Here is a 19,094-nt window from a genome sequence, read left to right on the forward strand (position 1 = left end):
CCAAGGAACCCTCTATGGCTCTATGGCCTAGCCCTTTGGACTTTCCATAGGATTCATCCAAATTAATTTATCAAAATCAATAATAATGTGAAATTTTGACTGATGGAATTGCATCTAACTGGCCTTATCTGCCTTATATGAAGTGGGATTTAGACAAGACTGAATATAGAAAAATTTTAAAAATAATAATATAATTTTTAATTAATTAATATATATGAGAATTAAATGCCAATTTTTTTTTTTTTTTTTTTTTCCATGAGACGAATTGGGGGGAAAAGTTTGGCGGTTTTTATTTGGCGGGACTTCTAAGGGACTCAAAATGAAGTGAGCAAGAAAATGACAAAAATGCCCTTTCCACCGCAACATTTGGTTATATAAAGGGCTAGGGTTTTGCAAGGAAAGGAGTTGAGTCAATCTGCTACTAGCCTACTGCTAACGGTATAGTCCTGTGTGGGATGGGTGGTGAGGACGACTATAGATTCATGGCCATAGAAGATGCCATGGCCTCACTCAACCAAAAAGTTAACATCATTGGCGTTGTAGTGGAAATGGGCATGCCGAAGCGGTCCAAAGGAACTGGTACCATCTTCAAACATTTGTTTTTTTGGTTTTTTTTTTTTTTCAAAGAGAAATAATTATAGTGAATGATCGATGATTATTGCCTCTTTCTTCCAACAAACAGTTGGTTTCTGATCGCATTTTCACAGTTTGGTGTGGAAGGAGTTTCAGTAAGAATGGAAAGAAATTGGGGGCTGGAGTAGTTTCTTTGAAGTGACACTCTTTTAACATTTCTTTTTGAGATTTGTTTACTTAAAATTTAAAGGTTTTGACTTGTTATTTGTGATGAAAAATATTGTGAGAGAGAATTTGGGTGTGGATTTTGAATAATGATGCGTTGTGATTTGAGTATTATTCTTATACTGGGTATGTTATTGATTTTGATTTTTTTAGTTCTTATTATACCGGGGGTTTTTCTTATATCTGAGGTTATATCCGGCATTATGTGTGCATTCCTAAAAATTCATATGGAGTAGCTGTAATTCTGATGAAGAATCCTCTCAGTGATGGAGAAGTTGTGAGGTGTGGAGTTCTAAGACTTATAATGAGATGCATCTTGGGTAGTAAGAATATATCTAAAATTATTAATCTTGTTTTAGATGTTTTAGAGTAATATAAAAGGTTGACAGACAAAATGGCGAAACAGCAAGAAACCACACTTACCGTCTTGGCTTCATTTAGTAATATAGATGTAGATGCAAAAATCTATAGGAAACCTGTTGAGGAAAATTTATGGTTGGCTTTTTTACTTTTATGCCTTTTGCATGGACATGTATCGGCATAAGAGAACATTCTTTTAACATTTTCCTCTGTGCTTACCAATGACAATTTTCTTTGGTGGTGTTTGTTTTTTGTTTGAAATTTGAATGGACCTAAATTTAGGTTAAATAGTTGAATACATAAGTTTGAATGATATGTTTATTTTTATTAATGTTTGAAAGCTATTAAGTGTTAATTTTGTTTGTCATTTTATGCTAAAAACATCTAAAATTGTAGTAATTAAATGTCTTCACTATTATAAAAAATAATTATTATGCTCATTTTCATTTAAAATAATTAAAATTTCAAAATAAAACATCTTAAAATAATATTTTGACCAAACAATAGTAGTTTAGCATATTTCCAAATATCTCAAAATATTTGAAAGTTAATAATTTCAAAAAACTTAAACCAAATAAAAAGAAGTATAACAATTTTATCACTTATGTCCAAATATGTATATAATGATTTGGAAAAATCTAAATGAAATTACAAGAAAAATATAATAATTGTATACGTATTTCTAAATATCCAAAAATATCAAATTTTTTATAATAGCAAAAGTATAGAAAATGATGATATTAATTAAATGCTTGAAAGAATTCATTTGTGATTTGATCTTGAAGGTGTTGCATGAACTGTGGTAAAAAGTTTGGACTCTAAAAAGTGACCTTTTCCATTTAGAGAACTAAAAAAAAAAAATTTCACTTTTCATTCATGAAAAGTTGTTTTAGGAACAGTGATTGGTTAAAGAATGGATACTTACAAAAGTGAAATCTCAAAGAAAGTTACTTTCAGACTTAGTAAAAAAAACAAACAAAGCCTTAATATTGGAGCATGTAGATTGGATTTTTAGACTTATTCTTCCAATTTTTTTGGCAGCCAATAAAACTGCTTTCTTTATCTCTTCTACTCTCTCCTGCATTCAAGGATTGAAATATCGGTTTTTACGGATATATCGGTACTTCAATTTTACGGATATATCGGAAATATCGGAGAAATATTGGTGGATATTTTTTCATAAATATCGGTGGAGTGAAAATTATTTAAAATTAATAGGAATGCTTGAAAAAACTTCAAAAAATAATAAAATTAAGTAATAATACACATTTTTAAGTTATCTTGTAAGTGTTATTGATATATATATATATAATTAAGAAGAAAAATATCGTAAATAGAGATATATTGGTAGATTCGATATTTGAATTTTAAAAATAATATATATGAATTTTAAAAGTGTATAAAGTTAAAATTGAGTTAAGAAATATTTAATTTTATTGAATAAAAATAATTTATATATAAATATAATACATATGAGATTGCAATAGTCCTTATACTAAGAAAGATATCGATGTGGTTTCATTATATTATTAGATGAAGGGAGTTCATCTGGTTGAAAACAATATTTATTTTAAAAATTTTAAAATATTTTTATTCAAATATATTTTATTATATTTTAAATGAAAAATTAAATTAATTTATATAAAATATATTATTTGAGATTTAATTTTTAAAATTTTATTAAAAATATGTGATAACAACTTTTTCTATTAATATTAATTTATTTAATAATCAAAATAAAGGTTGATAATTAATAATTATTTATATAGAGAGTGGAAAATTGTTCTCATGATTTTTTTATATATTTTATTATATTTTAAATGAAAAATTAAATTAATTTATATAAAATATCTTATTTGAGATTTAATTTTTAAAATTTTATTAAAAATATGTGATAACAACTTTTTCTATTAATATTAATTTATTTAATAATCCAAATAAAGGTTGATAATTAATAATTATTTATATAGAGAGTGGAAAATTATTCTCATGATTTTTATTTTTTTTTATTTTTTATTTTTTTATCTCCACTAAATCTAAAAATAAAAAAATAAAAAAGGCACCCACTTGGCCACTTTTCTCTCGGGCATCAAGAACCTTTTTCTGAAGTTGTCCTCCAACGAGAGAATCCCTAAAAAAAAGCCCTATTTTCCTCTGCTACTCTCAAATCTGAATTCTCGCAGGTACTAATCTAATCATGTTATTATTATTTTTTTTTTGCAACCCCCGTTTGATTCCCAAGAAAATCCATCCCCCATTCGATTTCAGGGAAAATTCATCCTCGTTTGATTTCCGAGAAAATCCATTCAAAACCCCCAAAGAAAACCAAAAAAAATTGCTTTTCTTTTGCTCCTTGTGTTTTCTGGATCTGTTTTAGGGGTCTCTTTGCTGTTGTGCCATTGGATTTAAATTTCACGAACCCTAAATCCACGATTTTTGAGCCAGGCTGAAAAACACAACTGCGCGGGCTGGACTGGTAGGAAATATCGGGAAATTTTCCGATTTATCGGTGCTTCACCGATATTTCGCCGATATATCGGCGATTTTGCCGATTTTTTGGCGATATTTCCGTGGATCGATAATCGGTGGCGATTATCGTTTCGGTGACGACCGATATCCGATATTTCTTGGAAATATCGGCGATATTTCCCGATTTTTCAATCCCTGCCTGCATCCTCTTTATGAGATCCATAAATAAACACAACAAGCTCACTTGGCAAAGTGACAAAGTTTCCCTTTTGTTCAAATATGAAGCATCATCTGAGCTGATATTTGCAATCATGTTTTTGGTTTCAGAAATACACCTTTGCTCCTTGTTCGATTGGAGGATAAAGAAGAAATGGAAAAAGAAAAATTCTAGAGGCTTTTGGAAAGCAAAGTGATTTGGGTCAATATCCAAAGTCTTGCCCAAGAGACCTTCTCTATAGCACATAAGAGGATCTTCCATATTATAACTTCTCCATCCAATTTAATAGCACCGACAAACATCTGATCAAATTTACTAATAAAGTTGTGCGAGTGATTTTTTTTTTTTTTGGTTGAGTTACCTATAAGCATGGTTTGGTTAGTCTTTTAGAAGTATTTTTCTTGCCATTAAAAGTAAAAAGCTTTTGGATTTTGAATATTAAAGGGGGGAAAATACTTCCAAAATCTCAACCAAACGATTATCATAATGTTAATCAACTACATACAATGAATTTATTATGTGTTTTGTTGTACTTCTTTTAGAAATTTACTTGATTAGATAATGCGTAATTCATGTCAAGCCTCAGATTCTGCTGTTTTAAGCATAAACATGAAACTCATCAAAATGATTAAAAAATGCAGTTAATGTTCAGAACCATGACTCATTTTCCCCCCACATATTTAGTACTAATATATAATTCGGCCAGTCTACAATATTGAAAAATATGGAGGAGAGAGAACTAACTTTCCAAATAGTGTACTATATGGGAAAGCCATTGCACAGGTTTTCTAGAATTTCTATGAATATACTTGTTTTAAGGTGCTTGATGGGGCAATGATTCATGGGGGTCTACCTACCTTTATAATCTCAATTTCCAAATCTTTTTAGAGTTGGGATAGCTAGAAATTCTTATATTTCATCCATCCTTGACATCTCTACCCTTTTTTTCTTAGAACTTTAGCTTTCATTGTAACCTTATTGATTTTGAGATAAAGGACTTATATCCTCTCTCTCTCTCTTTTATGTGTACTTGCCTCTGTTTGTCCTTGATTTGAGAGTTTGGTCATTATTTTCTTCAGGTCTAAGTTAAAACCTTTCCTTTTAGCCCTATTCAATCTATGAACTCTAGTTTATTTCTCTCAAGCAAAATTCATTTGCAAATCTAAAGCTCCATCGTAGTCAATTGCTATGCTTGTTGGGTAGCCAACCAAAAGTTTAGTACCAATGACTTGCTAGAAGTGAAAGGACATTATAGACTTAGTCTTGATCGTTGCAATATGTGTATTTAGACTTAGGAGTTAAGAGTCGATTGATCATCTTTCTTTATAGTGTGTGATGATTTTGGGGCTATTACATAGAATATTTAGACTAGCCAAGTGAGATTAGGATTCTCTTAGGAGCATAAGTAACATGATGAACATTTCCTTTAAGGGTTTGGGGAGTATAGTTGGAGGTAAGGTTCTATGACAAATTGCTTGTCTTGCTCTAATTTGGATAGTATAGCGGGAAAGAAATGCAATGATTTTTTAGGATAAATAGAAGATAGTTGGAATAATATGAGATCTAATTTCATCTTGCTCCTCATTTGGGGCTTCTACTACTACAACTTCCAAGGGCACTCCTCTTAGATTGATCGGAATTTAGTGTATAGATCAAGAGGGTTAAAATAACAAGGTATGGGATAATGCTTTAACTTCTTTTGTAGGAAATGTATTGACCCCTATAGGGTGTAGAGTTGCTTTTCCTTGAATGGTTTCATGTGGTACTACCATCCTATATCAATTTATATGAGCCTAGCAGGGTAGCCCAGTTGGTTAGGACATATGTTAGGAGGTGTGGTTCCAATAAGAGACACTTGGTCTCGAGTTCGGCTCCTACCACTGATGATATCTTGATTTACTCGGTGTTGGTTGTTGTGGATGCGATCAACACTCCAAGGTTTGGATTCCTATGGAGAGTCCTAAGGGCTTTGCTATGGAAGGTTCCTCGATTATAAGTATATATATATATGTCGTTAGTATATTGGAAAATGCTTATCCATCTTCTATTGATTAGATTTTTTTTATATTTGGGAAGGATTCCTCATCCTTCACCTGTACTTTTAAATCCTTATCAATGTATATTTTGTTTATGATAAGAAAAGAAAAGAAAAAAATGTTGCAAATAACACGGGTAATGGATATACCAGAATTGAACCATAAGCTAAGCCCAACATCTGCCAGGGAATTTTCAACTATTATGCTCGTTTCAAGGTTTTTAAAAGTTTAGACCAATTATAAAAATCATTTTGTTAGTTAGCAAAGAAACTAAAGATTTTAACAAGAATTGTTAGTTTCAATTTACAGGACATGCCTTAACATCTTAGATGGGCCCATGCTCATATGTGACTCTGAGATGGACTCCTTTGTGGTGAAGCCTCAAATTTTCATCTCGAGTCAACTCAAGACAAGATTTGACACGTAAGCCCCATATGCTTTGTAGAAGATTATTTCTTAATATAATTTATTTTTATCAGCTGATGTTCATAGAGATCCAGATTTATCATAATTAGTTTGATGGGACTAGATGGCAACCATCTGTATAAGTCATAGGTTTGGTTTTCCTAACTACTAACTGGTCTCCACCAAGGCTTGCTGTTGGACCTGTCTCCTCCAATCAGTGGCTCAGGATTTAGGCATCAATTGAGGGGGTTGAGGCAGTGGTTAGAGCCATTTGTATCTCAATTCTTGATGTACAGAACCAACCCCAAATAATCATGATGAGGTTTAATTATTCTAGTAAATGTGCTTGGATTCAAATTATAAAAAGGAAAACCCTAGCCTTCCTCTGATGCTCCAACCTATTTTCTCAAAATTTTTTATGATCTCAAAACTCTACCAAGAAATGGAGATGGCAATTGACTTTTACTAGAATTCCTTAGTGGGTTCCATATTGTGTAGTCACACATTCAGCTGTGTAGTCAATTCCACATTCCTTATTGGTTTTTTCTTGTGTTCCCTTAATCTTAAATCTATTCATATGGTAAAGTGATATTGAACATTGTTTCTTACTGGCTATGATGACAAAAAGGCCGGACTTACAGCTGCTTCCAGTGGGTTGGTAGTAGAATGATGAAGTTTTGCTAAGGTGATTCTGAGCCAGTTAATGTCATATTTGAAATATTTAAAATTATTGGCCTACTTTTGGATGTGTAGGCTAAAACATTTGTCTTCTTTGTCTTTTGCTTCTTGACACTTATTAAGTTTGTCTTTGCATTTTGCTCTTTGACCAGTTTTCTCTCTGTTTTAATGGAATTTTTTAAAGAAATTTAACAAATCTTGATATAATTATTTTCTTATTGCTCTCTTTCCCTCTCTATGTGTGTGTGTTTGTGTGTATGTGCTTATCATGGAATTGGAAGTCAAAACAGTTTTCTCTTTTTGTTTTTATTAGCTTTGCCTTTCACCACAGGTATCTCTAGACTTACCTCTCCAACCTCAGTCCTGCCACCATATTTTAGTTTTGCTCTTGTTCCAGATGACTCTCTAGTCCTTTTTGTATGCCAACTTTCTTCTTATAAAATTTCTTTGCCTATAACAATGAAAACTAAAAAATACTTGAAATTTGGGAACGCAAAATGTAGCATCTCCTTTATCTCTTGGGACTATCCATCTGATTCTAATTTCTTCTGTTTTTCCTTATTACATGGATAAAAATACACAAGAAAGAAACAACATAAATGGATTGATGGACAAAGGGTGTAAAATGCTAAATAACTGGACATTAGTGATGGTAGATTGATTAGCATATGAGTGTAGCAGTAGAAGCAGCTCCACATTACATGATACTTCATGTTTGTGCTCTTTTGGGCCTTATCCAGATTATGCTACAAATGAACAGTGTCTAGCTTTAAATTAGGAGGGAAATAACTCATCTGTAAAGCAATCTATTCTAGTTCATGAGAACACATTGTATGGGCCACTTCTTAAATTCTAGCTTTTTTTTTGATAAGTAAAGGCAATTGTATTAAAAGAAAAAGTATACATGACATATACAAAACAATTTTTTTTTTTTTGATTGGAAACGACGCAAAGGACATATACAAAACAATCAAGGTGCGAATACACAAAAACAAGCAACTGCATCCTAAGAAGAACCTAACCAATCCACAAAATCTAGCAAGGACATAGAACCATCCCCAATGTACAATCTAGCCCAATCCCAAAATAAATACAAAAAGGAGCTTTTAAAAGTTTGGTCTTAAATTGTAGCTTGTGATTGGCTTTAAAGACTCTGGTTTGGAGCTTTTGGTAAATTTTGAATCTCTTAGTTGCTTATGTTACATGTTTCCTTTCCTTTTATGGGCATATGTTTCTACATTATCAGCTATTGTAGTAAGGACTCTGCTTTGCACATGAACAATGGTATAGTAATATAGATTGTTGTAAAAAAAATACCTCGAAGTATCTTTTTTTTATGCTTCTATTGAGCCCTGATTGTTTTCTTAGTCACTTATACGAATTTATTCCAAATGAGTTTGCTTATTTCTTTGCAGATTGTTTTTGTACTGTAAAGATAGTTGATCAATCACACAGGAGTTCTGGGATATCTGTTAATGTTTTTGCTGAAAATATGGAAAAGCTTCCACATGTCGAGTCAGCTGGAGATATTATTCAGTTTTCCCATGTAGTGGTATTTCCTGAGAGAAAATTCCCCTGAAATTATAATTTCCCCGGTGCTTCTACTAATGGGAACAAGTATTAAATGTTTCTAATTTGTTGTCCATATCTTTTCAAGTTAACCACTTTTAGTTTATTATTCTACATCACAGGTTTTACATCATACATATGGTGTTTTCCTGATTCCATGTTTTCTTTAATGTAACTGTAATAAAAGATAAATTTTTTTATAAGTTCCTACAGTTGTAAAGATGAAATAACATAGAGAACAAAAAGGATGACAGAGAGAAAAAGAATAGGGAGCTTGGATTCTTGCAGAGAACTCACTACAACTTTATGGATGCATAGGTAATAATTGATTGGCCAGTGTAACATGTAGGATTCCAAACAATGATTGGTGGTTTCTTTGCAAATTGTATTTAATGATAGTACCACCACCATCACTTTGATGTCCATACACATTGTTAATGTTATCCTACTTTTGATTGTTCCACATGTGAAAGATCAGGTTAGTGCACAAGGCAATGTTGCTATGCACATTGGATTAAACATGTGGACACAGATATTCACTGTTTTGTGTTTTTATAATCTTGTAGATCTGTTCAGCTGACCTTATGACAAAGGATGACTTGGTCTCACACCATCTTGAACATCTTTGGTCTTTCTCACTTGAAATGATTTCTGTCTACACCTATAATTAAGCAAGTTCTTCATTTGGATTTAAAGTCCTGATCTCCATTATGGAGATTTGACTCTTCATACCAAGTCTAACTCAATTTTGAATATGGATGGATGGTGTTATTATTGAAACTGGATTCAGCTGAGCAAGTTGGCTTTTGTACATATGCTACATGGTAGAAAATCAGGTCTATTTAACATTCAAGAAGAGAGGTACTATGTTACAAACAGGTTCTTACTGATCAAAATAGTAATGCTTGTGGAACTTGCTAACTTGAGTATTTTATGGAACAACAAAAATAAGGCACAAATCAGTGATAGGTTTGCCTTTTGTGTTTCCTTTTGTAAGAAAATTTGATTTTCTTGTGAAGTTGAAAACTCATCGATGAGTGATGAAATTAACTTCCTATTTTTAATCTTATTTTTAAACTTCACCATCCATTAATGTTTATGTCAACATGTGAGAATTGAAGCATTTCTTTTAAGTGGCACTTTTCGTTGCAAGGATATTCTTCAAATATCAGTTCAACAATGCTTCTTAAGTATTGTTGATAAAATTGAGGATTCATCTAGTTACTCAAGATATTTTGGAACTGGTTCACAACTTTAGATGGGCTAAACTAAGCTTGAGGTCGCCTAGCAAAAAAAAAAAAGAAGAAAAACTAAGCTTGAGCTGGCTGATATGAGCTAAGCTTGAACAAGATGCAAATGACCCACGACTTCAGCTATTGTCATTTATGTAGTTACCTATTGAACATGATTTATTTCTCTAGTCTTTCCAAATGGCATTTTGCTTGAAGATGATTTCTTTTGGATAATTCCTAGTTTTTAGGTTTTGAATTTATAGATTTACTATTATCTATAGATTCCCAATTTTATTTTATTTTTTGTTAATCCTTATAGATTTTCTATTTATTTTCATATTATGGTGAGGAAGGTAATTATGATCACAAGTCTTTTTCCTCTTCTTTCTGTGATTATTAGATCTATAAATAAATTATTAGGTTAGAATTTGGGGAGTTGTTAATTTTTATCAAAAAAAAAAAACAGTTATATAATTTCTTTTGAGAATTCTATCAATGAAGATGGTAACCTTCTTCTTTCTTGTTTCTATTTTTATTGGTATTCTGTGCAATCAACAAGACTTTAGATGATGAATTCTTTGTATTTTCTCTAAGAAAAATACGCATGCTCCAGAGAGTGGTGCCTTTTTTGGTCAGTTGTATCTTTACGCACTTGCTGTATCAAGTGGTATGAAAGCTGAAACCATAGATCAAAGTTGTGAATTAGCAAAGACTATGGATTCCATTAGGCCATTGTAATTGGAGTGGCCTCATAGATTGGGGTTTTCTACCAATCTATGATGAATACCTTGAGGATGATGAATGTCATTCACTTTTGTGTTCACCATTTCACAACCTTAGAGGGTGATTGGAGTAAACCACACATATTTTATGAAAAGTCATTCATTTTCATTATGAAAGAAAATTTCTATGTAAATGACTGTTTACTAAAGGAGCAGTAAATTGAAGTACACGTTGATTATTCTGTTAATCACAAATATGATGATCTTGGTGGTTGAATTTGCTTCAGCTCACATCCTTTATGAATTATCAGAAAATAAGTAATAGGTCCTTTTATAAAGTTATTGTTGATTGGTTGGGTGCACACTCCAGTGGAGTTTGGAAAAATTCATAGCTCTTCATCATTTACAACACAATTTCTTGTTCCATGGGAAAGTGCAATTAATTCCAAAAAATCATGTTACTGTGGGAAGGACTTATCTCATTGATGAAACATTTTATCATCAAATCAAATTCAAGAAGGAATTCTCTTCAACTTGGGAGAATGATGCAATTTTGGTGCATAAAGATGATTCTATTGGATAATTCCTAATCTTAGGTTTGTTTCCATTCTTTTTCTAGATTTCCTGATTTTTTTAGCCTTTTGTACTGTATCTGGGTAATCAGGTCAATTATGACTACAATTCTTTTTCCATTCTTTCTAGGATCATTGGGTCTATAAGTACCTTGTTTTAGCTAGGATTTAGGGAGATTGTTATTATCTTTCTTTTTAAAAAATAAAATAAAATTAGTGTTCAGAAGTTCTTTTGAGAATCCCAACAAAGAAGATGGTGATGATCTTCTTGCTTATTCTTATGATTTTTGGTATTCCGTGGAATCAACAAAACTATGAATGCCTAGCTTTTGGTATCTGCAAGAAAATGAACAAGTTTTACAACATGGTGACTTTTTTGTTACTCAACCATGCGCACCTCCCCATCCCCCATGCTTGCTGCATCACTTTTTTTTTTAAACTTATACGTATTGCTTATTAAACTTCATAATAGGTTACTGGTAGTATTTGATGACCCCAAAGAGATCGTATTTCCCATGGTATTTGATTATAGTGAACTTGGCAAGGACACTAAAATCTGGGGCACTATTTTGCTGCAGATGAAGACTCATGGTCAGGACGTAAATGCTGTTTTCAACAAAAAATTCTCTTCATTTGCCATCTTTGAAGGGAAATATGGTGAAGATTTCAGTCCTTATCAAGTTTCTTCAAATTTCCGCCCTAGAGACCAGGACAAGAAGTTTGTAAAAGACTTGAGAAAATGGTTGGCTGATTCTGAAATTGATAAAGGTATCTCAATGATACATTGATATCAACTAGCCAAGATTTTTTTTTGCTTAATGTATTGAAGTCACATCTTTTTTCTTATTTTTGTTTACTTTTATTTTTGTATTTCCATTTTTAAAAACTAAAATAACATCGGATATTATTTATTGGTTGATCACATTTATGTATGGTAGAAATCTGAATTCCCCATTAAACCTGATCACATGTATATTTCTTTTTGTTCTTGCCTTTAGGTGCCTCTTGTATACTCCCTATATGTTTTGGGTTGCCCTTAAGGCGCCCTTTTCTTTTAATATATTTTTTCTGTGTGTTTATCTATATAAAAAAAAGGAAATGAGAACTCTATCATCATTTTTTCTTTTTCTTATAAAATGCATTGTAAATTTATATACAAAAGACATTTAAAATGGATTCAAAATTGAGAAGCCTCAAGCAAAAGGTGATTTATAATTTTATTCAACATTTAATAAGCAATTCAGCCTGGACAGCAAAAGGTGATTTATAAGTTTAAGCATCTTTAGGTTTTCCCTTGCTATGCACTTTGTTACATTTGGAGGAAGAAATGAAGTTGGAAATCATCATGGTGGTCAAGTTGAGATAGTGAAGCTTTATGATTTAGTCTATAGGTTTCCCATATAGGTGATTTTAGGCTGTGTCCTTTTACACTTTCTGAAGAGATGCTAGCTCAGCTATTTTCTAATATTTTGCTTCTTGTTCTTTTTTTGAGTTTACCTTTTCCTAATGCTCTAGTAGGTGGATTTTTCACTCTTTTCTCTATCAAGTTTCAATTTTCCATCTAAAGAAGCACTTTCACATTCTTGGGCATCATATGGCACACATTTCACCTGTTGGGGAAAGTTTACTTGCTAGATGCAAGGTGATTTAGGATTGGTAAAATATTGTCTGATAATTTGAAATTTTTTTTGGGGATAATATGGGCTTTTAGATATTTAGCAACTACGGAAACTGAGAAATTTTGGAATTGTGGTTTTCTGATATCTAAATTTAATTGCCATGCCTCTGTTGGTGACTCCTTTCATAACCTCAGAGTATTCTTTTGCTTCAAGTTTAAACCATGCCTCTTGTCCTGAGGCAAAGCTTCAATCTATATAAGTGTGTATATGCGCTTGTTAGGGATGAAAGAACCCCTGTCGTTGAGAGAGATCAGGGAAGGAGAACGTGTTGATTTGTTTTGTAAGGTAATTCAGTCATATCCTTTTATTGCTCTGTACATTTTACAAAGTTGATCCACTGATGGACTATACCGCCCAATAATTTTGAGCATATTTTATTTTATTTAGAAATATCTTAGGAGCTGATGTACTCTGCAACTTTAATTCTGAAGTACTGATCAGTATTCGTCTTTTTGATTTTTTTGCCATGAGAAGATTCTTCATATCTGTGAAGTCACTAAAGATGAGTGGATAGTCTTTGTTTGGGATGGAACTGATACTCCTCCAGTTAGTGTCCAGACAGTGTGAGTGATCATCAGTTTATTTTTCATCATAGGCTGTAAAACATTTCTTTGCTCATTGCATGCAAATAAAAGTTGATTGTCAATAGTGAGAAAATTGTCCACTATTCTGTTGTTTCACACTGTAGCAGATTAGACAAAATCAAATCAGTCATTTCTATTATGTTTGATTCTGTGTAAGAAGGCAAGAGTTTGGCATAGTTTAAGGGAGTGAATATGTGTTTTTTCTCCTGTTCTGCTTAAATATCCATGTTCTGGCTGAAGCCTATTCTGTTAAGTGCTCGGACTGGTGCTTAATGTCCATATAGGATAGTCTAGATTTTCCCTGAAGTTTTAAGGCTGTATCTTTTAGAGAATGGATTTGGGATTGTGTTCCACAGACAAACTGAACCATTTAACTAATGAATCAAAATATGGATTGGACCTATGAAGTTGGCCATGGTGCCATGAGCTTCCTATGACCATGTTTGAAGTGATGGCGATTTGGTCTCCATCTGGTCTCCCTTAGTTTCAGATTTCTCCTCCTTTACAAAAAGTGCGATAATCCCTTTTTATGACAACTGAGAAATCCTAACCGTTGTTTTTATTCTGGAGACATCAAATGGAAAAGAAACCAATATTGGTCGTTTGACATCTACTATTTTGAGATTGGCATCTCCTCTCCCACTGAAACATATCATTTTGGATTTTGCTTCTGTGTTTCAGAAGTCTTCTCTCTTTCTTGAACTTTCAGTATTTTGTGCTATTTGTTTTCTTTTAGTCATTTTTATTGTTATTTTTTGTTATTGTGAAGAGGAGGGAGAAGGGAGGAGGTATAGGAAAGGGAAAAGTTGCTGCTGCCGTGGTGCTGATGCACTATGCCTATGTTTTTTTTGTTTTTTGTTTTTTTGTTTTTACAATTTTTAGAAACAGGAAGGGGAAGGGCAGGAAGGAAAAAACAAAGAGTGGTATTTTAGACATTTTATTCTTCTTTCAATGACTTAAGTGTTGAGGGGTGTGAAGGCATTTTTTAGAAAAGGAGAGTTTCTATGTGCATTTAAGCCTAAATACAGGGGTGCAAACCGTGCAATTGAACTTGCTGGTTTTATTGTTCTTTGTTCTGCAGAGCTTTTCTAAGCTGTCTTGGCTATATGAGAATTACTCAAGCTTATGAAATGATCAACAGTGTTGTTTTTCCATATGATTATAAGTTGTGTCTTCATTTGACAAACTGTGTTGCACACAGACATTGATTTGTTAATTTACTATTTTGCGTGCACATGAAATTTACTTTAAATATAGGTTTTTTATTTGCTGTTAGAGATCTAATATTATCTAATCAAAATACTAAAGTTGCTGGCTCTGAACTACAGGCTGGAAGATGAAATGGACAATCCACTTCCTTTACAATTGGAGTCTTTGCCTTTAAGTAGAGATATTTTGTGTACATTTCCTACTGTGGGAACTATATTAAGGGTGATTGTTGATCAAGGCAGTGAGAAGCTTAGCCTCCACTTACTAAAGGTTGGAAAGTGGGTGAGATTTCTCAAAATAATCTGTGAAGTGCAAGCAGGATTGTGGCGTGGTGTGTTGATGCCTTCAACAAAGCTTCGATATATGCCAGATGCTGACCTTCTTGTATCACAACGGCAAAGGTTATTTTTATTTCAGTTCATACATCATAGATGTTACTTCACTGAGCACTGCATTTTTAATGAAATTTTTTATGCAATGCATTTTTGAGTCAGATTTTATGATGAGCGGCTGTCTTCAAAATGGGAGCGGATGCCATTGTCAAGCTTTCCTTGGCCTTCTCGTATCACAGGTTTTGTATTGTTAGTTTGCTGAGAATTGAGTTCTTTGTTTCGATTTCTTAGGGGCTATTTGGTCATGTTTTTTAAAACTTGTATTTAAAAGTTGAAAGAACAAAAAACCAGTTTTTCCTAATATAATCAAAATAGGGTGTTTGGCAATTTTTTTTTTTAAAACAATTTTTAAAGAACAAAAATATGAAAACTTGTTTGGATAAATAATTTTAAGTTGTTTCTTAAATATAATTTTACTATTTTGATTATACAAAAAAATTGTAAAAATTCGATCCTTATATTAATATTAAATTAAATTTAGTTTAAGTCTTACTAAAAATAAAGAAAAGTTTTGCAACTACAAATCAACCGAAGGCAAATAGTTTTTAATCAAATATAAATACTAATATTATGATAAAATCGTAAATCATATTTTTTTTATTAAAGAAAAATGACACCATTTTAGTAGATATTATAAAATATGGATATTAACATCTTAATAAAGGTCTAATTGTATATAAAAAATGAATAATATATACATATATATATATATATATATATATATATATGTATGTATGTATGTATGTATGTATCTATGTATGTATGCACATAATATGCATATAATACATAAATCTTTTGTTTTAAGGAATTCCTAATATTTTAGTTTTTAATTCCAAATTATTCTTAAAGATTATTAAACTCATTAAAGCTTCAGGTTTTGCTTAATTTTGCATCTATTTGTCCAAGTTAGGAAATTTGAAAAAATATTACTATGTGCGAGCATAAAAGTTTCCTAAAATTTTTGAGAAATATTGGTGGCCTCTGATATGATATTTGATGAAGTAAGCCATCTACTTTTTCCTTGATTTTTCAGGTATGATTTCTTATATTTTAATGTGTTCTACTTTGTTTTGTTTTTATGATACTTTAAATTTCTTTTTATTTATCTGTATTTTTCTTTTATTTTAAAAATAGTTGAAAACAACTTTTGTTTGTTCTTTAAGAACTGTTTTTTTTTATCAGGTTTTTATATATCTTTCCAAACAACTACTAAACAATGCTATGAATTTTTACTAACATTTTTTTTATAATTTTTAAAAAATTGAAAAATGTTTTTAAGTCACATGGCCATAAAAGCTCTTATTTTCTACTTCTCTAGTTCAACATTTTGGAAGTTGTCATCTTTTGTTTTGTAACTTCTATAATGATGTTGATCTGTTTACATTGTCCTTTTTTTTCCCCTTTTCCTCAGAGACTGATTATGAGCATGTGCCATTTGTTACATTGATGGATGTTGTCACCCATTCAGAGGTACCTTATCTATTTCATTGAATCCTTTTAGGAAATGGCTATTAAGAGCCACCCTTAAAATTGAACTTTGTGGCCTGTGCTTTCATGCGCACACCTATCATACCCTCTGGGTGTGAGGAACTTGTCATCACCTTTGATGGGGCTGAGATAAAAAAGATCCAATCAATATCCATAATGCCTGATTACCAGTGCTCAAAATCATGCATCACCATTGTTGATCCATAGTGGTTGTGGATCTATGTTGAAAACTTATGAGTTAATAAGATGTTCAGGCTATAAATTATAGAGTTAAAACTGGATCAACAAGTATCAATAAATTCCATTGACACACTAATTTCTATATACTATATATCCATCATCATGGTTTGGTTTATTTCCAAATGAACTTGTACAAGTCCTCGTGGAAATAAATAAGAAATAGAGAGCCAAAATGCTACCTTGAATCACAAAAAATGGATAACTGCCTTACACAGATTTTTCTTTACTGATTTTTATTTTCTTGAGATTCTATTTGTAAACACATTTCCTCGTCTAACTTAAAATTCATTTTAGATCTCCCAAGCCATCTTTCATAACTATTTGCTTTGTTCAGGATCATGTAACATTAAAATTTTGGAATTACATAAACATTATAATAGAGGGTAATTGTCACAATTTGCTTGTATTTTCTGAAGTAATCTCCCCCCTCTCTCTAAAGAGATTTCTGTAATAATAGAGTAATAATTTTTTGGTTTTGTTATTATTATTTCTACAGTGTGAAAGTCTTCCCAACTATTTGGGAGCTGTTACACAAGACAATTCATCTGCTGATTTAGGGATTTTTGTTTTACTTTATTTTATGTTTCTAGTTTGTTTTTCCAGAGATTGATTGGAAATTTGGAACTATAAATTGGAAAGCTACTTTTTATGTTGAGGAACTTCTGGCTGCTTGAAAATTGATCAGGGTGTTCTTGTGTTCTTGAAGTAGTGTCCAAATGAGGGTTATTTTGTTTTATTTTATTATTTTTATTTTTTTTTGTTTTTGATCTTTTAACTTTGAAGATTATGATGATATAACCATAATACATTGCTAACTTGTGTAAACACGATGGATTATTTTAATTTCCTTGGGATGTATATAAGCTTGCTATGCCTTTAAAAGGTGTAAACCCTTTTCTTACCTGTCCTATATGTTAGTTTAAGATGTGGCTTGAGTTAAACCAAAAAACAGAAACAGAAAAATCATGCAGGAGCTGCATGTATCCCATTGTTTCTTCATGCTCGGTGTGCCTCACACCTTACAGGTAACAGCTAAATTCAAGTGTGTAGTTCGAGTTGCAGCAATAGTTCCTTGGCGTGCAGAGGACTTCTGCTCTCCTCCTGGAACATATAGGACGAGGTTGACTCTGGAGGATCCAACTGCCAGAATCCATGCTTTTGTGTATGCTGAAGATGGGGTAATAATATGATCTTGCCAGTTTAATTTACATTCTCTAATTTAAAGATCACAAGATACAATGACAATTAAAAGTTCCAGGTACAAAAAATCGTTCATTCAATATTACTTTCTCATTTGCTTTCCTTGTGTCATGCTTGTGGATTTAAGCTTGCTATGCTTGTCACAACAAATTCATATATATATCTTTTTTATTTCAACTATTGTGACACCTGTTTGTATTCTCCCTCTTATTGCATAAGCAACTAGGGCAAATTTCAAATTCATTTTCCAAGATAACATTTAGGGCATTGTTTGAAATGCTGTAATAGGGAATGAAAATGAGAAATTTATTGTCTTTCATGCATTACCACATTTGGATTACTTATGATTGGAAATAAAAAGTACATTCTTATTGGAGTCAAAACCCGCTCTTATTAGGATTTTGATTTCTTTCTTCAACTATTCCTGTACTTATTCAAGTGCACCAAACACAACCTTGGATATGTTTAGAATGTTGGAATAGGGAATGAGAATGAATTTCCATTCCCTATTTATTATTGCTTTTAGGTCACTTATTATTAGTAGGAATAAGAAAAAAATTCATTCTGGAAAAATTTAGGACCAGATATATGAATATACATTCTCTTAACTGTAACAGATGAAAAAGCTCAGTTACAAAGCTCCTTTTAGAATTGCTTTTTAACAATTTCCTTTATATCTTTTGGAGTTTGTCCTTGCTCAATTAAACTTTTGGTTGCTGCTTTGCTTAACGGTGTACATGGTTAGTCATTTCTTTCATCTTTGTCCATGGTAGGAGAAATTTTTTGAGGGTTATCCCCCAGTTGATGTGTTGAAAAGGAAACGAAACAAATTGCTGGGGATAGCTGAAAGCGATGACGGCAATGAAATCAATAATGCTCCCAGAAATCCACCATGGGTGCAGTGTTGCATTAAGTCGTATTACCTTGTAAAGGGTGATGTTTGGGGCAGTAGGAGGTATCGAATCTTTGGCACCAGGCTGGTAACGTAAGAGTTTTATGACCATGGTTAGATGTGTAGCTTACCTTTTTTCCTTCTCTTTTTGTTTTCCCCACAATGTACAAAGCAGTTCCACTGCATGTGTAAATTTTGTCCATGGACCCAAAAAAAAAAAAACAATTTGTAGAATGATGAATTTGTCAAAAGTGGTAGAAATAGGTTTTGTTTGTTTGGTTCCAATTTTCAAGAAAAGTTGGAGATGGTTGTTGCGTGGTGCCTTTGGTATTTGGTAAGTGGTTGGATGATT

At 32.0% G+C, this 19,094-nt stretch overlaps 1 protein-coding gene and 1 non-coding gene across 5 annotated transcripts; both read left to right on the forward strand.

Moving 5' to 3' along the window:
• Positions 1–396: 396 nt before the first annotated feature.
• On the forward strand, positions 397–19,027 carry LOC117905174 (protection of telomeres protein 1b-like). 4 transcript variants are annotated; one of them, XM_034818106.1, is made up of 10 exons: positions 397–579; positions 8,379–8,515; positions 11,637–11,826; positions 12,958–13,022; positions 13,212–13,300; positions 14,650–14,931; positions 15,025–15,101; positions 16,334–16,392; positions 17,676–17,828; positions 18,624–19,027. In XM_034818106.1, the coding sequence occupies exons 1-10, from the start codon at positions 456–458 to the stop codon at positions 18,837–18,839; spliced, it is 1,392 nt and encodes a 463-aa protein (XP_034673997.1). In that variant the 5' UTR covers positions 397–455; the 3' UTR covers positions 18,840–19,027. The 4 variants fall into 4 exon arrangements, with proteins under 4 accessions (XP_034673997.1, XP_034673999.1, XP_034673998.1 ...); XM_034818107.1 differs by lacking the exon at positions 397–579 and adding an exon at positions 6,093–6,303; XM_034818108.1 differs by lacking the exon at positions 8,379–8,515 and having other exon boundaries at positions 493–579.
• LOC117905295 lies at positions 6,895–6,985 on the forward strand. The gene has a single exon (XR_004649700.1). It is a non-coding gene; the product is annotated as a small nucleolar RNA snoR113 (small nucleolar RNA).
• Positions 19,028–19,094: the final 67 nt, after the last annotated feature.

Source organism: Vitis riparia, chromosome 17 (genome assembly GCF_004353265.1).
Source record: "Vitis riparia cultivar Riparia Gloire de Montpellier isolate 1030 chromosome 17, EGFV_Vit.rip_1.0, whole genome shotgun sequence".
NCBI classification, from domain to species: domain Eukaryota; kingdom Viridiplantae; phylum Streptophyta; class Magnoliopsida; order Vitales; family Vitaceae; genus Vitis; species Vitis riparia.